At 52.1% G+C, this 22,509-nt stretch overlaps 2 protein-coding genes across 2 annotated transcripts; both read right to left on the reverse strand.

Annotated features, from left to right (window-relative positions):
* Window positions 1-845: 845 nt before the first annotated feature.
* Window positions 846-3,655, reverse strand: LOC119394592 (uncharacterized). Its single transcript, XM_037661910.2, has 2 exons — window positions 3,457-3,655; window positions 846-3,202 (listed from the first exon to the last, which is right to left on the reverse strand). Exons 1-2 carry the CDS (start codon window positions 3,653-3,655, stop codon window positions 846-848), a joined length of 2,556 nt encoding a protein of 851 aa, XP_037517838.2.
* Window positions 3,656-4,861: 1,206 nt separating this feature from the next.
* LOC125758585 (uncharacterized) lies at window positions 4,862-6,253 on the reverse strand. The gene has a single exon (XM_049415905.1). It carries the CDS (start codon window positions 6,251-6,253, stop codon window positions 4,883-4,885), a length of 1,371 nt encoding a protein of 456 aa, XP_049271862.1. The 3' UTR covers window positions 4,862-4,882.
* Window positions 6,254-22,509: the final 16,256 nt, after the last annotated feature.

The following is a 22,509-nucleotide window of genomic DNA, read 5'->3' on the forward strand; positions in this document are numbered from 1 at the left end:
GGCGAGAGCGCGCGGAATCCGCTTCGGCGGCAGCGAGATCCGCCGGAAAATCCCTTTCCGCGCCGATCGGTCCTGGACCAATTTTTGCGGCAGCTGCCACCGGATTCCCTCACCGCGAACCAATCGGAACGCGAGCTGAACATTCGAAAAATGGCGTGCTTGTTATATCGCAGTCGTCGAAGCCCGCAGCAACAGCCAAGTCTTTCGTAATCATCCTAGTAGCTCTCGACAACTGCCAAGTGTTGTTGCGATTAGCATTTTGCAATACACCATGGACGGAAACAACTTTATTGACAATACACCATCGCGATCTCGCAAAACGGGCAGCATTATCTCGGCTCAACCAAGCTTGTCGCGTCTTGCAAATCAGGGCGCACCAACCACAACAGCTTGCGTCGTTTCTTGTTCGGCGAATGCATGTTTCTCCTCGTCAGACATCGCCAGAAAGTTGCTTTCCAGCAGGCGCAGCAGTTCACCGACCCTGCTCCTGTTTATGCGCTTCGCCATAACGAAACGCGTACACAGCGCAGTGCGCGTCGATTGCCTGCGTTCCTTGGCGCGAAGGGACGATCACAACTAGGTGCCCTAAGTTTCGGCGGTGCGGTTGCTAATGGTGTGAACAATGTTGAATTTCGGCGGCGCGAAAATTCCGGTCGCTGTGGCGGGCGGATTCCCCAGTGTGAATGAGCCATAAGAGCTGTTTGCATGAATGCGACAGAAGCGCATCGCATCGCATTTGTGTAAACAGCGGTAATGCTCTAGGCTGCTGCTGAAAAACATTTATTTACGGATGTTATTTACAGGGAGGGTGGGAGCGGTCCTTAAGGGGCCGCCCCGTACAAACACTAGGTGGGCTCCCTCTTTCGGGAGCCCATTGGCGATGGCCGCGGCCGGGCCCGATGGCCGCGGCCGAGCCATGGCTTCCGCTCGACCAAGGCCCGCTGGGCCGTCAGGTTAGAGCAGCCGAGCTGGGCTGCCTCCCAGTCCTCCCGCGAAGGGTTGGGTAGTGGGGTAAGGTTTGGCGTTTTTTGGCAAGCCCACACCATGTGGAAAATGTCACAGGAATTGTCCTCACAATGCGGGCACTTCCCCGGGCAAGCGGGGTCAAAGTGTTTTATAATTGCCGGGCACAATAAAGTTTTTGTATAAAGGCGAAGGAGGATTCGCTCCTCCGCCTTCGTGAGGCCTTTACAGGCTTTTGGATAGATATTATGGCCGGATTGATAAAATTGTGTGACCTCCTTAATTGTGTAAGCGGGATTGGGTTCGAGGTCCGGATCGGTAGGGGACGAGGGTGGTGCCCGGAGAGTAAGCGCGCGGGCATCGGCATCGGCCGTCTCATTACCATCGAGGCCCGTGTGAGCCGGAGCCCATATGATCGTTCGGTGCGCTGGGGCACCTAGGTAGCTGCTGTTCTGCAAAATTTTATAGGCAAGGTGCGGAATGTATCCCTGTTTTATATTGCGACAGGCGCCCCTTGAGTCGGTGATGATGACCCTTGAGTCCTGATCTGCGGCGGCTAGTGTGATGGCGATCTCCTCCGCGTGCGTAATGTTATGTGTAGGGAAGGTGAGTCCATTTACAGCGGTGTTTTGGTGGACGACCGCAGCCGTGTACCAACCCCCGTGGTGCGGGCCGGAGGCGTCCACGAAAAATACTCCGAATTTGTGGCCGTAGTGTCGAGCCAAGGCTTCCGCCCGCGCGAGGCGTCGGCCACTGTGGTCGTCTCGGGTCGTGTTAGCCGGAAGAGGGCGCACGTGCAGGGAGTATCGCCAAATTTCTGGAATCTGTACGCGCTCTTCCGTATGTATTGAATGATTGATGTGTAGTCGGGCAAGGAGGCGGCGACCCGACGGTGTTTTAGAGAGTCCAGTATATTGGTTATTCAAGTGCGCCTCTCGAAGCTCCTTGAAGGTGTTCACCATTCCCACGCCCAGAAGGCGCTGGTTAGAGGTGCTGACAGGAAGGTCGAGGGCGCGCTTGTAGATTTTGCGGAGAATGACTTCGAGTGCATTCTCGTCGAATTTGCGTAGGTGGAGGTATGGAGCCGAGTACAGGACACGGCTGGTTACGAATGCATGCGCCAGCCGCAAGGCGTCTTTGCATCGTAACCCCCCGCGCTTGTTGGAAACCCGGCGGACCATCCGGCCCACCTGGTCCCCCACTTTACGCAATTTGGCCAACGTTGTGTCTGCTTTGCGATTTTTATGTATAAAGAGCCCCAGTACTCTAATCTCGTCGCGTTCGGGTATGGGTCCGCTGTGAAGGGAGAGGTCAATTTTTGTGGTGCACTTTCGCGATGGGCGTATGTGCACAAATTCCGATTTGGACGGGGAGAACTGAAGGCCGCAGCGACGGGCATAGTCATCCACGATGTCCGCCGCTTGCTGCAGGCTTGCCTCCATGTCTCCTGCCGAGCCGTGTGACGCCCATATGGTGATGTCGTCGGCATAGAGCGCATGCTGTATGCCTTCGACTTTCGCCAGCTGACCGGGGAGTCTCATCATTGCCAGATTGAATAGGAGGGGCGAGAGGACCGCTCCCTGCGGGGTCCCTCTCGTGCCTAAACGATAAGGGCCGTGTTCAGTGTCCTGAATCCGAATGTATGATTGTCGGTCAGTGAGGAATTGTTTATTATAGTTGAAGGTGTTGTGGCCGCAATCCACTTGTGAGAGATGCGTTAGAATAATTTCGTGGGTCACGTTATCAAAGGCCCCCTTCAGATCCAAAGCGAGCACAACTTTGTCATTCAGGGGATACTCGACTGGATCGAGGATCTCATGATCGAGTTGAAGCAAGACATCCTGCGCGGACCGGTGTGGGCGGAACCCGAACATGGTGTCTGCAAATGCATTTTTGGTCTCCAGGAACGCGGACAACCTGTCACGCACCATCGTCTCCATTAATTTTCCCACACAAGAAGTAAGGGAGATGGGGCGGAGGTTGTCCGTGTTAATGGCTTTGCCCGCTTTGGGTATGAAGGTGACCAGGGCGGTCTTCCACTCAATTGGTAGGGTTGTTTCCCCGATCCAAATGGAGTTGATGTAGGCAAGGAGCATGGTGTAGGCCGAGTCAGGAAGATTGGCAAGTAATTTCACGGTAATTTTATCCCGTCCCGGTACCGTACCTCGCCTCATTTTTGCTAGGGCCGCCTTCAGGTCGTGTGACTGGAACAGTCGATCCAGCTCCGCGTTCTCGATACCTGCGTACGAGAACGCCGGCCCTCGCGAGTCTTGCTGTGTGCATAGATATTGGTCTCGGAGTTTACATGCCAATTTTGCCGTGTCTCCGTCGAAGCTGTGAAACGCTCGTTGCAGATGCTTTTGTGTCTCTGTTCGAGTTTGGGTCGGATCAATTAAGGCGCGGAAGAGGCGCCAGGTACTCCGGCTGGACATTTCTCGAGCGGCCGTGTTGCAACGGTCCACCCAGTTAGAGTCAGCGAGCTGGGCCGCGTACTCTGCTGCTCGCTGGGTGAGCTCAGCGATGCAAATTTTGAGCTGCCGATGGTGTTTTTGCCGGCGCCATCGGCGGACGAGGCTGCGCCGGGCCGCCCAGAGGTGAAGGAGGTGGTTATCCACCGCCTGAGTCGCCTCCGAGAGTTTAATCTGTGTTTCTGTGGAGCGAAGAGTGGAAACCAGTTGCTGGGACCAAGCATGGTATCCTTGCTCCTCAATGGGTGTCGAATTGGCGTATATTTGCCGAAACTTCGGGTAATCCGGTAATTCTGCCTCTCCGTAGGGTCTTGCTTAAGGATGGGTGCGAATGGTGGTGTTGAGTATGCAGTGGTCGCTGCCGAGGGTCTCCTCGGTGTTGACCCAATCCGCATACTGGATGTTTTTTGTGAGGGTAAGATCCGGACAGGTGCCCCGGGTCATGGAGTTACCCACGCGAGTTGGGTAGGCAGGGTCGGTGTGAAGAGTTAGGCCCAGCGTGGACATAAGTTCCGCCAGCTTACGTCTACGTCTCTCCTCACGCGCATACCCCCAAAGTGTGCTGGGGGCTTAAAATCACCCACGATCACCAGAGGGTCCCTGCCTGCAGCCTTTAAGGCGCGGCTAAAAAGGTCTGCGAATGTGATGTTGGTTAGTCTCGGTGAACAATAAATGTTTAGCACGTGCAGTGGCGGGTCCTGTTTACGCAGCGGAAGCAGTGTCACCATCAGCTACGAGAAATCTGGCTTCAGGTCAAGATCAACTAGGTTGGCCGTATAACTTTTGTGAACGCAGATGCAGGATAAAGGGTCCTGCTGAAACGTAGTGTAATTTGTGAGTGTGGCAGCACTCCCTGGCTTCTGGAGGGCTACCACAGCAGGAAGGTTTTGAAATGCTGCGAGGAAAAGCCGGAGGTTGGCCCGCTTGGTGTGAGCCTTAAAACCCCGACAATTCCACTGGGTGATTTGGATGGGGGTGGCCGTATTGGATCGCGGGGGTTTCCGACTTCTAAGGGTGCCCGCCATGGTCAGTGGTGTTAATGATGGATTGTGGTGGCGGCGCTCCCGAGCCAGCACTCGTGGGGAGGGGGGTTTCCTCAAATCCGGAGATGGAGCAGCTGCCGTCATCCTCAAATTCGATTTGTCGTCGAGGCGTCTTAAGGTGCCGGCCAGACACGTCCTTAATTGGGCCGGCTCGTTTGGTGAAGCGCGCAACTTGTTGGGCTATCAGGGTTGGGATGGTCTCTGTCATTTTAGCAATGGCGGCATTTACGGCCGCTGAGATTTGAGTTTCGAGGACAGTTATACGGCTGTCCATACGGACCTCAAGGGTGTTGACACGAGCCTCGAGTGCGGCTACCGCGTCCGTTGGCACCGCCCCGGTCTCACTCTCCATTACCTCTACTGCGGGGGGAGGGTAGACTAGTTGGGTCTGTTTGGCCTCGGCTGCCGCTAGTCTTTTCTGTAACGCTTCGATTTGTGCCTGGAGCTTGGCAATAATATTTTGGTCGGCGTTAGGTGATGAAGATGGGATGATAGGGGGGATGAGGAGGCAGCTCTACCCGTACCACCCACCTGGTTTCCATTTTTGACGGCGTTGGCCCATGACCCGGCCTCGCCGCATGGTTGCGCCGTCGGCTGCTTCCCGGTTCCGCAATGCGGTGGGGTCGACGGCTGCTTCCTGATTCCTCCAGTATGAGAAGCAGGCTTGTCTGTCTTGGCGACCTCCCGGCGCGGTGACTCACTGGGAGTCTGATGTTTGCGTCGTCTCTTGGACGCTCTTTTGGACTTTCCGCCCTGGTGTGCGGCCACCTTGGAATTACGGTACGTGGCCGTACACGCACGAGAGTTTGTGGCGTGTGCTCCACCACACACAGAACAAACGGGTGCACATTCATGAGGGGCCCGCACCCCCTCCTCCACAAGCGGAACCTGCTGTCCACACAGGCCACATGTATCCGGTCTTGGGTTGGGACAAGTGTCCATCCGATGGCCGACGACACCGCACTTTCCGCAGGCCGGGATGGTCCGGTAGTAGGGTTTGACGGGGATCAGCATTGTGTCGTAGTGAACAAAGCGTGGCTTCTCCTTTCCAGCGAAGGTCACACGCGCCTTGTTCGACGTTCCAAATTTACGCACCTCGACGATGGTGCCAGACTTCCAGCGTACGCTCTCTCGGAGCGTCTCCGTCGTGTCTGTGTTGCGGACTACGATGACTCCATGGCAGACATTGCTACCATCTTGTCGCAGGTACCCGTTGAGCAGAACCTGCCTGTGCTCGATGTTTACCGCGAAGTCCCCGATGATTTTGTCCGCCGTGTCAGCGTCCGGGGTGTGAATAACGATCAGATTTTGCTCTCTCGATGGAATAACTGTCAACGTCTGAGCTCGCTCGGGCCCGAGGTATGCCTTAAACGCGGTCCCGTACCAGTTCTCTGAGAAAGCATCATGCAATGAGATGCACTCTCGTGGCTTTACGACAATTACATAGTCGTCCGGATTCGGTTTTGGAAACGGGCGAGGCTTCCATTTAGTGAGAACCTTGCCCTTGCGTCCCACAGCGCGCGAAGCGAGAGGCTGCGTCTTGTCAGCTGGCGTACCGGATGCAGGGGCTGCGGCGGACGCCGTCTTCATGGCGTTGGCTTGCGAGCGGCGTTCAACCGCGTCGTTGAGAGCTTGGCTCCGAAACCTCGGTGAAGAAGCAGAATTTGGCGTTTCGGAAGTCGTAATCGTCTCCCACGTCATGGCATGTGGGTCGTATCCACGCTGGGTGAGCGTAGCGTCCATGTTGCCTCGGAAAGCCGGCCCCACGCCGCCCGGCATCGGAGTAGCCGTTTGGTTTAACGGCGTCGCCTACGTGATCGGGTGATGATCAGCCGTAAAGTTGTTAAAAACCGGCCCTCCTGGATGACACTGGTATCCACGTGTTGCCTGTGAGTCGCCGAAACGATTGATGCTGGTCTTGACGAGGTACCGTGCCATTGCCCGTGGTTCCAGCCGAAAATCAGCGGAGCCGAAGCGCAGCACGTCCTACACCATCGCGCGCTTGCAGCGGCCCCCATGCGCTAGGAAGTGTAATCCTTCTGATGCGCCAGACGTGTGGAGGGCACCCGCCAGACGGGTGCCCTCCACCTCACGCAAAAGTGCCACAGAAGAAAGCTTGATCTTCAGACGCGTCCAAAACAGAACATACACTCATGGAACGTTAGCCTCTACCCAAGAACCCACAGCTACATAAGCAGCTATGAAACGTATAGCGAACATCCTGGGGAACATCTGCTTCTGAAATACCCGTGTCATACATACGACTGATATGAATCAAGCAAGCGAAGGCCACCTAAGTGAAACGCGAAATGCATAGCTCGCCCTTGTATACCTCAAAACAAGTGACACCTCGTCGCCAGGGCCAAGAGAGCAGTTGAAGCCAGACGGTTCCTTGACTAAGAGAGGCTTCCCACCGTACGGCGATACCGGAAATCGCTCAGAAAAGTTTGGAAAAATGAGTGTTTACACGCTTATTTATTGCGCGCTCTCTCTCTCTAGCCATTCTATTTAGGCTTTACTTCTATTAGAGTACTATTAGGCTTCATTTCTTTATCTGAAGTTGACCTCACTTGACATGCGCGGTTTATACAGATAAACTAAAGTTTATTTATTTTTTGTTTTTTTTGCAATATAGACTATGTTATGTAAGGCATATGGGCGCCGCCATCATGGCTCTTAAGCGAATGTTCTCTCATTTTTGTATCTCCTGACGGGAACTGAGAGTCAGTAATAATAATATTATCTGGGGTTTAACGTCCCAAAACCACGATATGATTATGAGAGACGCCACTGAAGTCAGGAAACGCGGATGCACCAACCCAACAGTTTTTATGTGTATACGCACACCGTAACGCTGTTCGCTTAGTTGTTCGAGATAAACACGGCAAGGTTAACGGCCCAGCATGGCGGCACCGAAAGCCATCCGTAAAATAGTATATGCCTTCAGTTGTGAGAGCAGCGCTTTGCGTCTGGCCTCTCTTTTTTAACACGCAAGTGTTTTATGCCGAGGTCCACCAAGACTCATTTTCATGACGCATTTCTGTCACGGAAGTACGTCAGCAAAATGAACGCCGCAAAGAAAAAAGTGTAAGAAAAAAGTCACAGTTTCGCCGCAAGGCCGAACCAATGAATGCGATAGCAGGAAACTAATGCTGTATGAAGTGAACCTCGCCAATGGATACTCTCAGTTTGAACAGCGCTCCTGTTGCAAAGGCGGCCGAAGCAGCGAAGGAAACTAGCGTGCTTCAAATGTCGAGCTGCGACACTTGATAGTTCGCGCTCATCTTCTGTTTGTTCGTTTAGCAGCGTCTCTTGAGCTCGAGTGGCTTTCGTACGCTCCGCAACATGAGCGCGGACGCCACGGTGAAAGCGTGAAACATCCCTCTTCCCCTCAGCACAAGAAAACCGCGCGAGCAGATAGCGGAAGGGCAAGGTTCTCCCTGCGCAAGTATAAGAAGAAGCGAGCGAGCTCGCCGACGACTTTTAAATGCGCCTGTCTAGAGTCACTAGAAAAATTTCAGAGTATCGCATCCGTTTTCCGCACGCCGCCGCCGACGCGATTGGCTTACTCGCATCACGTGACCTCTCGGCGCCATATCCCTTCCAAGCGCTTTGGGTGCAGGCGCGTTGAATGCAGAGCGTGGCCGGACATTTAGCAGTACCACGGTCTCTAGAAGTACTTCGTGGCTTTTTAAACGAGTCTTGTAGATGCCAGAGAGTAGCTCACCAGTAACCGAACGTTGCTGGTGAGCTATTCCGGGAATTTCGTATATTTTTGCATTCCGTGTGGGAAACATTAACGTCAAAGAGCGTCGTTGTACGTGGCTGCACTATAGTTGGCCGCGGAATGAATTCGCCCCACTTGAAAAACACTCCTTTCTGCAGTGAACTACACAAACTTTGCTGGAAAAGCTCTCATGCAACAGGATACTTCACCTTTTCGGTTCGCTATGTTCAGCGATATTGAAAAGTACATACATACCTTTCTATTTGCTCGGCTGTTTATATCTCGATCTGTTGGACAGATTGTGCACGCATTTCGAGTTATAAGCGTGTCACGCACGAGAGCGAAATGGAGGACCTAATAAAATAATAATTGTTTACTGTATACCTTGAAGGCAATTGTCACAGGATCATTTGCCACTGCGCAAAACTGAAGCGTGGAACTCTGTTGATAAACTTGGTATAAGACAATGTTATTAAGCGTATTTTATTTTTTTCAAAAAAATCACAGCATATCCACGGAGTGAATGATGATGAGAGGGCGAAGCTGCGGAGGTTCATCGGTAAACCGTGAATCTTCCGTGAATTCTGCCCAGTGCATCATCACCGACGTGAGATCGGGCGCATTTATACTAAAGGTTCGATGAGTTATGACGACTTCCAGCTCACTTTAATTTTACATTTACGCTGTGAATTTTCATTGTTTAGAAAACCATTGCTTTAGAAAACATCTGGCGTCTTTCGTTAAGCAGCTGGCGTCTTTTCGTTTTGCTTTAGAAACATCTGGCGTTCTTTCGTTTTGCTTTTACAAAACATCTGGCATCTTTCGTATGTTTATTTCATCAATCAACGGCGTTTTGAACAAAATTTTTATTGTTTAATCACGCACAGGAGAAATCTCACCAGGCACTACCTTGGAGGTAAACAATGGCTGCTAATGGGAATGAGAGACAGAAGAAGTCGGCTTTTAGCTAACACTTACACTTCTACTTCTACTAAAGTTTCCTACTGAAACATGCCAATGGCTGCTAATGGGGAATGAGAGACAGAAGAATTCGGCTTTTAGTTAACGCGCACGCTGCGAATTTTTTTTTATTCAACAACGCACAGGAAAAATCTCCCACCGGCACCACCTTGGAGGTCAAGATCTGGTACTAGCGTTACGACTGGTTACGCACTACTACTACTACTACTACTACGAGGGACGAACGGGTGCCGCCTTAAGGAGCTTCGCCCCTAAAAAACGCCAGGCATGCGCTGAAACCGCAGCACAGTCATAGCGAAAGCTGGAAGAGCGGCGTTTCTAGAGCCCGTTAAGCTCTCTTGGAGCTGCAATACAAGTACACTAGAAAGGTACCCACTACGCCATAAATCACATTTTTTGTGAAGTTGGGAAGCACCTACTAAGACATTATTCGTTATTCTGCGGAGAAGCGAGGCACCAGCTACAGGTCTGTAAGGCATTATGTGCACTTTGTTGACGCGACGACTGATGACGATGAAGAATTAAGGCTCAGCCCTTTGTAATGGGTTGGAATCTTTAAACGGCCCACCAGTTGTGTAATTGGCAATGGGTGACGCCCGGTCGTTATTTCCCTCTCCCGTCATGCTGTATAACATACGTTGACGTGGGAGAGAGACGAGGGGTGGGGGCGAAGAACTTCACTGAGACCCCAAGGAAATGGATCATTCGCTTATGGGCTACCTTGGCAACCAATACAAGTGCACTTGCGAGGAACCCACTACGCTATAAATCAGTGTAATTTACTGAGACCCCGAGGAAGTGGATCATGCGCTTATGGGCTTCCTTGGCAACCAATACAAGTGCACTTGCGAGGAACCCACTACGCTATAAATCATTGTAATTTTTGAGAAGTAGGGCAGGAACCACTACGCTATAAATCATTGTAATTTTTGAGAAGTAGGGCAGCAGGCACTCTGCCATTTTTCGTCATTCTACGGAGAGCGTTGGTAGCTGCTACACGCATGTAAGGATTATGCGCACTTTGTTGATGCTGTGCCTGATGACGATGAAGAATTATGGCAGTCCTTTGTAATGGGTTGGAAGCATTCAACAACCTAATCGTTGCGCAATTCGCATTGTGTGACGCCTGGTTACAGAATTCGCGTTGTGCGACGCTTGGTGCTTATTTTAATCTTCTACCACGCTATATTGCATATGCTAATGTGGTTCCTTCCCGACATGAAGCCTGTATTGGACCTTTTTGCAAAGCACCGGCATGACTCAGAGGTTGAATACTGGGCTCCCACGCAGAGGGCCCAGGTTCGAACCTCGGTCGCTTGGTTTATCGAATGTACACCAAAAATTTGGGGGACCCTTAAGCTTCGCCTTTAAGAGTTGAACGCGATAGCGACATCCGTCCTCTAGTGCGCACTTCAACCTTTAAGTGCATACTTATTAATGTGCATTGTTACACACACACGCACACAGACACGCACGCGCGCGCGCGAATTGTACAGGTTTTTGATCTAAAGCAAGGGTCGCATGGCCTCCAAGATATACGCTGCACGCCCGCCATCTCGGAGGCCATAAAGAGTCGAGACATATTTCTCACAATGCCTCACAGATGGGAGCACATTATCTAACGTTTGCTGTTGTTGGCTTCATATGTTTTCCGCTAGATGGACATAGTTGTCCACTTTTAGAGCTGTTTGAAAGTTCGTGTGTGTATTTAGCGGCGATGGCTGCACTATCCCGGCTAGAGTGTACTCCCGGCCTTTTTCGACGTAGTTTGATGGCCTCGCGAATGCGCCTACAAATCGCCGAATGGGCTCGTTTTCGTCGTGTCACCTGCCGAACAAAATGCGTTAAGTGGACTCCTTTCACTACAGGGCATTTATATAGTGTTTTTTTCCGAAGCAGGTGTAAGTATAGCATCGTGGCTTTGTGGTAGGGTACCTGCTTGCCACGCGAACGGCCCGGGTTCGATCCTCAATGGGACCGAACATATTATTCTTTATTTTATTTGCTTCTTCCTCGATTTTTCGGTCACGGACGATTTTCCGCTCACAACCAACGGTGCCGACGCCGACACCGGAATTTCTGCGACACGAGCTCTCTAACGCTATCGCGTTAAAATTGGTATGGCGTAACATGACTGTATGACGAACATAAATGTCAAGTCATAACATGAAAATCATGACACGCATGTCATGTACAGCTTGATTTACATGCCACGCTCAGGGTGTGCTGGCGGCCGTTTCACTAGCTTGATATACACCAAAATTGGTATCTTGTGACGTGACTGTGTGACGAACATAAACGACACGAGATAACATAAAAATCATGACACGCATGTCATGTACAGCATGACTTACGTGCCACGCTCATGGTGCGGTGGCGGCCGTTCACTAGCTATATATACACCAATATTGGTATCTTGCGACGTGACTGTGTAACGAACATAAAAACCCGAGTTAACATGAAAATCAAGACACGCATGTCATGTACAGCATGACTTACGTGCCACGCTCATGGGGCGCTGGCGGCCGTTTCGCTAGCTTGATCTATCCTGAAATTAGTATTGCGCGACGCGCCTGTGTGACGAACATAAAAACCCGAGTTAACATTAAAATCATGACACGCAAGTCATGTACAGCATGACTTACATGCCACGCTCATGGGGCGCTGGCGGCCGTTTCGCTAGCTTGATATACACCAAAATTGGTATCTTCCGACGTGACTGTGTGACGAACATAAATAACACGAGTTAACAGGAAAATCATGACACGCATGTCATGTACAGCATGACTTACGTGCCACGCTCATGGGGCGCTGGCGGCCGTTCGCTAGCTTGATCTATCCTGAAATTGGTATTGCGCGACGCGCCTGTGTGACGAACATAAAAACCCGAGTTAACATGAAAATCATGACACGCAAGTCATGTACAGCATGACTTACGTGCCACGCTCATGGGGCGCTGGCGGCCGTTTCGCTAGCTTGATCTATCCTGAAATTGGTATTGCGCGACGCGCCTGTGTGACGAACATAAATAACACGAGTTAACATGAAAATCATGACACGCATGTCATGCACAACATGACTTACGTGCCACGCTCATGGGGTGCTGGCGGCCGTTTTGCTAGCTTGATCTACCCCGAAATTGGTATTGCGCGACGTGACTGTGTGACGAACATAAAAACACGAGTTAACATAAAATTCATGACACGCGTGTCATGTACAGCATGACTTGCGTGCCACCCTCATGATGTGCTGGCGGCCGTTTCGCTAGCTTGATCTACCCCGAAGTTGGTATTGCGTGACGTTACTGTGTGACGAACATAAATAATAGGAGTGAACATGAAAACCATGACACGCATTTTCCTCAATGACATACAAGACAATGTATGCAGCTCTTTTCTGGCTGCTTCGCATTACATCGATTCCCACAATGCGTGGGATCTGCCGGCTTTTTGTGCCTCGGTGTTCATTAAATACCCCTTAAACATCTCTTGTGCACGTAACAGATTGGTGGAGGTGCTGGGTACGACGAACCCCACGACGGAAGCACTACTACCTGGACTTCGCCGCAGCCGCCGTCTTGCCGGACTCCCACCATCGCCGATCGAGATGTCTCACGACCAGAGCGCTGGTGCTTCGAGGGCGACAGCGATAGGTTCCTTGCCTTACTATCGAGTTCCGCCGAACTTTGGCGGGACCTCTGGAGAAGACGTGGACGAGTGGCTGAAGAAATACAAGAGGGTGAGCAGAAGCAACGGCTGGGATTCGTCAGAGCAGCTCAGTCATGTTGTATTTTCACTGACTAACACAGCTCTCGTGTGGTATGAGAACCACGAAGACATGTTCACATCTTGGGATCGTTTTGTTGAGGAAGTACAGAAGTGTTTCGGTGATTCCAACGCGAAGAAGCGGGCGAGCAGACATTGGCTCAGAGGGCACAGCTTTTAGGTGAGACGTGTACCACGTACATTGAAGAAATGTTGAAGCTGTGTAACATAGTGGATGCCAGGATGACTGAAGAAGATAAGGTTGGACACGTTCTGAAGGGGATAGCGGAAGATGTGTACAATTTCCTGATCGGAAAAGAGAGCCTGACCTCCGTGTCCGACCATTTACGCGCCGCGCCTCTCGCGCAGCTCATGCTGAGAGCTCGAGGCGCGAGGAGAAGAACGTGCTCCCGCTCCGGGGGACTGGACGCCGGCAACCGCGGCCGCTCTGCTTGGCCTGCGAATAAAGTAGCGAGAACGGCACGGCCACGTCGGCCGCCTTGACGTCTCTCTCTCTCTCTCTCGCGACAATTGGTGACCCGGACAACCGCGCCCTTCGACGACCGGCGCTGCAATGCTTCCACCACTGTGCCCGCCGGTGAAGCCGTTCCTTCCTGCCTACCCACGAGCGTGGTTCTCGCAGCTCGACGCCATCCTCGCGGTGAATGGCGTCACAGCGCAGCCGCTCATGCACGACATCCTGCTTGACGCCCTCCCGGCTGAGCTGCGTCATCTGTCCGCCGCGTCGTCCTCCAGCCCGCAGCCATATGACGACCTCTGCGCTGCGGTGCTGGCCCGCTACGGCGAGACGTACCGCCCGCTACCGGGGACCCGTGAGTTCCGGGTTTCCCCTCCGTCAACGCGAGCGGTACCACCCGGCCCGCAGCCCTCCCATGACCACGACCTACCTTCCCCGGCTACGACTCCTCCGACCTCACGTCAGGCCACCAGCGCATCGATTCCCGCGCCCGACCACCCGCCCGACGAGGTCCAGGAGGTTCCTGCTGCCATCGGCCACTCCACTGAGAGGTCTGTTTTTTCCACAGCCTCGGCCCACGGCCCTTCAGACTCCATCTGCACGTCTTCCCCGACCTCCACGGTCCACGACACTTCTGACACGTCAAGCTCCACGACGGCTACCTCGCCGCACGCCCTAGAGCCTGGCATAGACACGGACATCGTGACTCCCGCTGTACGACCCCCAATTGCGGAGGCATCGCCAGTGATGTCCAACAAACCCGCCTTTTCGACCTCCACACTGTGCGCATCTTGCCAACAGGAACTACCATCATCCTCGAAATCTCCCGCAGTAGACGTTCAAGCCCATAACCAGCTACGGCCGAACGTGCGTGACGCTGCGACGATGACAGAAAATAGCGAGGACCACCCGCCGGGCTTGCCACAGGTAGACCAGACCGCGTATGCCCTACCGGCCACGCAGGCATACAACCCGCCTGCCGCCCCGCACACGCGCTCTCCTTCACCTACTAAACAATGTAATGCTGCGACTACAGCTGACACGTCTTGCAGTCCCTCAGAAACGGCTCATAACACCAAGACTAGTCGCGCCGCGTCTATCTGCAGCGCACGACTCGCGGCTCGTCTGCACTCTACACGTCAGCTAATGCAGCAGCCGCATCCAGTAATGTGCCACCGCCAACGCCGTTACCGGCACTGTCGCCGCAACAACTGCGTCGCCCGCCCATCCCGGCTACGTTCGCGCCGACGTACGTCTAAACCCGCTGGCCCAGACGTACCACGCCTACGCTCCACCCTGTTTTTATGTTACCTTCGCCCGAGTGTGCGCAAGAACCGCCAGCATCACAACAGCTTGTGTGTGTGCCAATTTCGCTGGGCTGCACAGCGGAATTTCTCGGCCCACTACCGATTTCCACGTCATCGGTGTCGCTCGCTCCTTCCAACAGCGTATTTTCGCCCGGTTCTTCGTCCGCTGCGCTTCTCCCAGAGCCGCCCGCCAGAGACTTACCGGTCCCCGAAGGCCCTTGCACGTTCACGACCTGGACTTCTCACGGACCCTCTTGTCTCGCGATAGCAAAATTCTTGTATATACGCCCCCATCGTTTTTTTTTTCATTTCGGCTTCATTTCTGCGGGGGGGAGTAATCTGTAGCGGCATCATCATCATCGCTCACGATCATCATCATCGTTTTACCATTTACGCGCCGCGCCTCTCGCGCAGCTCATGCTGAGAGCTCGAGGCGCGAGGAGAAGAACGTGCTCCCGCTCCGGGGGACTGGACGCCGGCAACCGCGGCCGCTCTGCTTGGCCTGCGAATAAAGTAGCGAGAACGGCACGGCCACGTCGGCCGCCTTGACGTCTCTCTCTCTCTCTCTCGCTACATGCAGCATTGTCGCACATTTGAAACGCTAAAGATGCGACGGATAGCGCCAAAATTTGGCCGTCTCTCTAACGTCCCGACGGTGGCTAGTGTCGACACAACGACGCCCAATGACCTGGCATCGACAATACGGCAGATTGTGAGAGAAGAAGTGTTTCGGTGTCAGCGAATCTCTCATGACCCCAGCGACTTCCAGGGCAGCTATGCAAGAGACGCAGAACGCGCACGAACCCCGGCTACTCTGGCTCCATGGCAACCATCAGTTAATTCGGCAGATTCCGGCGAATACAGAGGCACACGGCGATCTGGGTTCTCGTATCGGCCACCCTCGAATGACGAACGACGTTTGCGCTCACCTCGTTTTCCTCAGCGAATTTCGGCTGTCTACGGTGCCCGTGAAGAGCGATACTCCCATCCTACGCCTTCTCATAGGGCTGGCTACTCTGAGCAGCCGCGTGTGTCCCGACCTCTTCTGGTGTGCTACCGATGTGGTGTTCCGGGTCACATCTCACGTTTCTGCAACTACCGCCCTTCATACCAGCGAGAGCCCTTGCCCATGGACACCCAGCCTTTTGACCACACGTTCTCTACGCCACGGCCACCACGCACATCTGCCAGTTTACGCTACCCGTCGCCGGCCTCTGATCGAAGCTTGACTCCGCCGCCAGCTCCACGTGCTCCACGATTCCCATCGCCGCGGCGTCGTACGCAATCACCGCCGCCGGAAAACTAGCAGGTGCGGCCCATGGGGGTGAGGCCGCAGGATACCAGGCACCATCGACAGACATACCTCCGTCATTGTTTATGCTCAAGAACAAAGTTCACGTACTTGTTGATGGTGTCCTTACCATGGCACTTGTGGATACGGGTGCGACTATTTGTGTAATGAGTGCTAATTTCAAAAACCTTCTTGGGCCTAAGGTGATGTTTTGTTTGAGTCGTGGAGTGACATTACGTGGTGTGAGTGGTGATGCGTTGTGTCCTGTGGGAGTTTGTACTGTGGATGTGTCCTTGTGCGGCAAAGTGTTTCCCACAGAATTTGCTATTATTACGCGATCCACGCATGACGTTATTTTGGGAATCGATTTCTTGCGGGAGTGTGGGGCAACCGTTGACTGCAGAAGTGGGCACCTTTCCGTGCACGGTAGTTTTCCAGCTGTGCTCTTGGAGAATTCACCGCGTGATGATTGCAGCTTTTTTGTCTCCGAGGACACGGTCGTTCCTGCATTCTCTGCCATGCGTGTTCCAGTGACTTGTTCTAGTAACGACTTCGCCACGTTCGATGCCACACTCGAACCGATTCCTTGGGCCTGTGTGAAAAAGAACATTTTAGTCCCCCATTGCGTGGTGTCTGTAGTTAACGGACGCACAAGTGTGTGGGCAATCAACAATTCAATGGAGCCCGCAGTGTTGCCTGGTGGCATGAAACTTCCTGCATTCAACCCCGAATCATCTACGACGCTGGTGGCTCTTCTCGATGCTGCAGGCGAGAACGGACATGTGCCTTCTAAACGGTCAGATGATTTAAAACTGCTACAAATGATCAGCAAGTCACTTAGCCAAAGCGAACGTCACACCCTCCTTAACGTTCTCTCCAAGCACTCTAAAGTGTTCGACTTCTCAAAACGCAGCCAAATGCCCTCAATTCCATCGTCTCGAATACGTCATCGAATCAACACCGCGTCCGCGCATCCCATACGGCAGAAGCCTTACAGAGTGGCACCACCAGAGCGCGAGATTATCAACAAGCAAGTGCAAGAGATGCTAACGAAGGGAGTTTTTCAAGAATCGGCGAGTCCCTGGGCCGCACCAGTCATTCTTGTGAAGAAGAAAGATGGTGAAGCCGACAACTTTGACCATCTTATCGCTTCTCTGTCAGCTGCTTTCCGGATGCTTCGACTTTCGCCGCTGAGCAGCGCAAAGACCCCAGCTTGAAAGCTCTTTTTCCTCCAACGCAAGGCTCCATAAGCGAAGGCCGATTTTGCACCCGCGATGGTCTTCTTTACAAGAGGAACTTATCAACGACGGGCGCTCGCTTTCTACTGGTGGTTCCCCAGTCTCTTCAGACATCTGTTCTGCGTATTACGCACGATAACCCGACGTCTGGTCACTTAGGGACCACGCGAACACTAAGCCGCACCAAAGACCGATTCTACTGGCCTCAAATGCGCAAAACAGTTGACACCTATGTGGCTAGTTGTACCCAATGTCAGAGCCAAAAGCGACCTACCTCAGCTCCAGTCGGTTACCTCCAGCCAGTAGATCCACCCAGCACTCCGTTCGAAAAGGTCGGCATAGACTTGATCGGACCGTTTCCGCGTTCTTCGAGAGGCAACAGGTGGATAATTGTGTGTGCTGACTACATGACACGGTGCTGCGAGACGGCAGCCTTATCCTCCGCCACGGCAGCCCAGGTTTCTGAGTTTATACTCCACTCCATCATACTTCGACATGGGCCTCCTCGAGTGATAATAAGTGACCGTGGTCACCAGTTTACTGCCGATGTTGTGGAAGAATTACTCCGTTCGTGTGCCTCCAAGTTCCGTCACTCAACAGCTTATGATCCGCAAACTAATGGCCTCGCGAGCGCACAAACCGAACATTGATAAACATATTATCAATGTACGTCGCTTCGGACCACAAAAACTGGGATGAAGTATTACCGTTCGTGACATACGCTTTCAACACTGCAAAGCACGAAACCACAGGCTATAGCCCTTTCTTCCTCCTGTACGCACGTTCACCGCGTCATTCGCTGGACACTGTCTTTCCTTTTGTTATCCATGACGATTTGTCTATCGCCGAGACATTGTGTCGTGCAGAAGAGGCTCGTCGACTTGCACGCCTACGTACATTGGCCGCGCAAGACTGCTCTAAAACACGCTATGACAGCCAACACCGACATGTCACCTATGTTCCCGGTGATCGTGTTTGGCTGTGGACTCCAGTACGCCGACGCGGCTTGAGCCAAAAACTTCTCGCAGACTACACCGGCCCGTTCGTTATTCTCGATCGTCTAAGCGATGCCAATTACGAGATAGCGCGTCTTACTGCAAGTGGCCACCGTTCACGCAAGACTGAGGTGACGCATGTTGCCCGCCTGAAGCCATTCACGGGAAGAAAGCAGGAATGAGTCGCCCGGAGGGCTTCGTCTGAGAGAGGAGGAATGTTACGAAGTGTCACTGCCAGAGGGAATCGAGAGCAGCTGGAGAAGAGGAAGACGACGACGACGCTGCTCCTCCGATCACCACGGTCTTTTTTTTTCTTTCGAACGATACTGGTTACGGACACCGGCGGCGGCGGACAACTACGGCGCCAAAAACGGCCGGTGAAATGATCTCATAACAGCTTTCGCTGTAAAAGAATGTTGCTAATGCTGCATTGCGCCGAGCGTACCCTTACAATACTGTTTAGTGGGTGAGAAATGATCACAGCAAAAAAAAAAAAAAAAAAAAAAAACCGCCAGGCCTGCGCGGAAAGCGCAGCACAGTCACAGCGAAAGCTGGAAGAGCGGCACTTCTAGAGCCCGTTATAAACTCTCCTGTGGCTACTAATACAGGTACATTAGCAACGTACCCACTACGCCACAAAGCGTAATTTTTGGGAAGTTGGGAAGCACCCAGCACGACATTATTCGTTGTTCTGCGGAGAAGCGAGGTACGACATGTAAGCGATTATGTGCAGTTTGTTGATGCGGCGGTTGATGACGATGAATAATTATGGTTGCGCCCTTTGTAATGGGTTGGAAGCTTTAAACAACCCATTAGCTACGTAATTCATATTATGTGACGCCCGGTCGTTATTTAACTGTCCCACCACACTTTATAACACACTTTAACCGGAGAAGCGTAGAGCGAGAGAGAGAGAGAATTGACTTTATTCTGACCCTGAGGAAATGGATCATGGTAGCCTTATGGGCTTCCTTGGCAACCAACAGAAGTGCACTTGCGCGGAACCCACTAGGCTATAAATCATTGTAATTTTTGAGAACTAGGGCAGTAGGCACTGTGCCATTTTTCGTCATTCTACAGACAGCCGTGGTACCTGCTAAACGCATGTAAGGCATTATGCGCACTTTGTTGATGCAGTGCCTGATGACGATGAAGAATTATGGCAGAGTTCTTTGTAATGAGTTGGAAGCATTCAACAACCTACTCGTTGCGCAATTCGCATTGTGTGACGCCTGGTTACAGAATTCGCGTTGTGCGACGCTTGGTGCTTAATCTACTCTCTTACCACGCTATATTGCATATGCTAATGTGGTTCCTTCCCAACATGAAGCCTCTATAGGACCTTTTTGCAAAGCAGTTTCAAGCACTGGCACGGCTCAGAGGTTGAATACTGGGCTCCCACGCAGAGGGCCCAGGTTCGAACCTCGTTCCATCCTGGAATTTTTTTCTTATTTAGTTTTTGTCTTATTTCGAGCGATACTGGTTACGGACACCGGCGGCGGCGGCGGCGGCAGCGGCGGCGGACAAATACGGCACCAAAAACGGCCGGTGAAATGATCTCATAACAGCTTTCGCTGTAAAAAATAAATCGGCTTATCCTCTCACGCATTGAGGGAATCGATTTCATGCGAGCCCTAGATCTATATAGATACTGTGTTGCAGTAGCATGCACGTTAAAGCTTTTCGGGATGTGCTATTTCTGATCAAAATAACATAAAACACTGCACCGAGGAAGTTTTAACAGAGTGCATTACGAAAAAAAAAGTTGAAATTAAAAGCAGTACCAACCGTGTACGTGCTGGCAACGCCAAAAAAAAAAGAAAAAACTGTCAGAACACACCAAAATATTTGCAAATGCACTGCAACGCTGGGAATATTAAGGAGACAAAAAATAGGAAATGAAACAACTGAGTAGTGACGTCAATCACTTTTGATGGCCTATTTTCTACGTATCTGTTAGGAAATGACAAGGTATTCGCAAAATATGATGCACCTTACCTACCGCACGCCGATTCGCCCATGCGTTGGGCTGCTGGCGTTCCGAACCGAGACAAATACTTCACGCACAACTTCCACTTACCGTACACACACCACTTCTATTACAGATAACAGCCAGCTGAACAGCAAGCATGGTGCGCAAGTAAGGTATGCGTCAGCGATCAGTAGAAGGGCAATGCTGAATGTTCCCGATGTTCGATAATGTTCTCGAATGCGCTATGAAGTGAACCTGAACACCGACTGCAAAGCTAGCGCAAAGAGTCAACATTCACCAAGTGTCGAAGTAAATGGCATCTCGCACGGTAATTACGTTAATGCAACTATGTCTACAGCTCCGGACCTTGCGAACACATCCGGCCGTGAAACGAAAAGAGACCGATGAAGCCACGAAGAGAGTTCGCGAGCACATGGCAACATTCGCCGCACGTTTCATTAGCTACACTGCTTACCGCACAGTCGATTCAGACTTTCGATGACTCGAAATCACTTCTGATATTCTTTTGAAGAAACAAACACACACATATTGCAGTTACGCCGAGCGTAACACGGCATCGAGGCAAAAAGATCGGTCACTTCTCAACACACGCTACCAACGCGCTGGACGGTCTGGAAGGGAAATGGCCGCCGCCGCTCAATGTTGCCCGCGTGCAGCCTACCTTTGCGGTACTCTGAAATTTTCCAGTGACTCTACGCCTGTCGCGCTCCTAACGCCATCTCGCTGGTAATGAAGAATCGCTAATAAGCGCAGTCGTCTTTGATTCCGTCTAGCGGTAAAGGGTGTGTATATAACGCTCGCCGTTACGTACGTGGAGGATCTGCGTATCGTGGCGTAGTGGCTAGCGCCTCTCGCTGCGGAGGAAGAGGTCCCTGGTTCGATTCCGCGCTTCGGAATCATTTTCGTGAATTATTTTTCTTTGGCGCTTTTTTATATATATATATATATATATATATATACATACTTATATATATACTGTGCATGACGGCGGCGACGGCAAAATCCAGCCGAGACTGTCCATATAATTGCTATCGCAATAAAAGTTCCGTTGATGGGAGTCGAACCCATGACCTCTCGGTCCACGACGATGGCTGGCGGGCGTTTAGCCCATGGGCGGTAGCTCAGTGCACTGAGCTACCGCAGAACACATTACGGAGGCTACATGAACGCGCCTTTTATCTTTCACACTTTCATCTGCTCTTGGATTGGTGGATGGATGCTATGAGCGTCCGCTTTATAACAGGGCGGTGACATCTGTGCGTCAGGCTCGAAAAAAAAACGCGCCGTTGCTACAAACGTCCCATTCGGCGCGTTTCCAATATAAGTTTACTTTCGTCAACGCTTTAACACGCCGTGAAGTGGCAAGGCCAAGCTTTCCATAACGACAAATTCACAGCATATCCACGGAGTGAATGATGATGAGTGGGCGAAACTGCGGAGGTTCATCGGTAAACCGTGAATCTTCCGTGAATTCTGCCCAGTACCTCATCACCGAGGTGAGATCGGGCGCGTTTATACTAAAGGTTCGATGAGAGTTATGACGACTTGCAGCTCACTTTAATTTTACATGTACGCTGTGAATTTTCATTGTTTAATCACGCACAGGAGAAATCGCACACACGCACTACCTTGGAGGTCAAAATCCAGTGCTTATATATACGGGGTGGTCAGTGAACGGTTGTGCAGCGCGAGCGGTCGGTTTTTTCAATCAAGACGCTGCCGCGACGCTGCCTGCGTCGGCGCCGCTGCGCCGCGAGGCATGATAGTGGGGGGGGGGGGGGTTAAGACTGGTTACACACTACGACGGGGACGAACGGGTGCCGCTTTAAGGAGTAGTAGTAGTAGTAGTAGTACAACTTTATTCATAAGGGTTGGGATAAGGGGTCATGAGCCCGATGGGTGGGGCCCCAAGTCCAGGGCTCCACTGGCTACTGCTGCCTGCCTGACGTGACCCAGAAGCGCAAGCTGTACCTCTGGGTCAGAGCTGGCGAGCTGGGCCTCCCATTGCTCGAAAGTATTAGACAGGTTGTACTGGCCTAAAAAGGCATCTATAGTTGGTGGTCGGTTTAGGCATCCCCACGAGATGTGATATAGAGATGGCGAGCCGCCACACCACGGACAGGCGTGCCCATACAGCGTTGGGAAAATTTTGTTCAATCTTTGTAGATTGGGAAAGACCCCCGTTTGAATCCTACGGAGGTCAATCGCGTCCTCCCCTTCTAATGATTTGTGGGGGGCGCTGTATTTTTGTCGAGTGCCTC

This window comes from Rhipicephalus sanguineus, chromosome 5, assembly GCF_013339695.2.
Source record: "Rhipicephalus sanguineus isolate Rsan-2018 chromosome 5, BIME_Rsan_1.4, whole genome shotgun sequence".
Classification (NCBI taxonomy): domain Eukaryota; kingdom Metazoa; phylum Arthropoda; class Arachnida; order Ixodida; family Ixodidae; genus Rhipicephalus; species Rhipicephalus sanguineus.

Bases quoted from the DNA above. Each gene is read 5' to 3' on its own strand.
- LOC125758585 (XM_049415905.1), bottom strand. From the start codon at position 6,253: ATGCCGGGCGGCGTGGGGCCGGCTTTCCGAGGCAACATGGACGCTACG.
- LOC119394592 (XM_037661910.2), bottom strand. From the start codon at position 3,655: ATGCTTGGTCCCAGCAACTGGTTTCCACTCTTCGCTCCACAGAAACAC. The intron at 3,203-3,456 runs GTACGCGGCCCA...TCTCGTACGCAG, and splicing joins CTCACCCAGCGAGCAGCAGA to GTATCGAGAACGCGGAGCTG.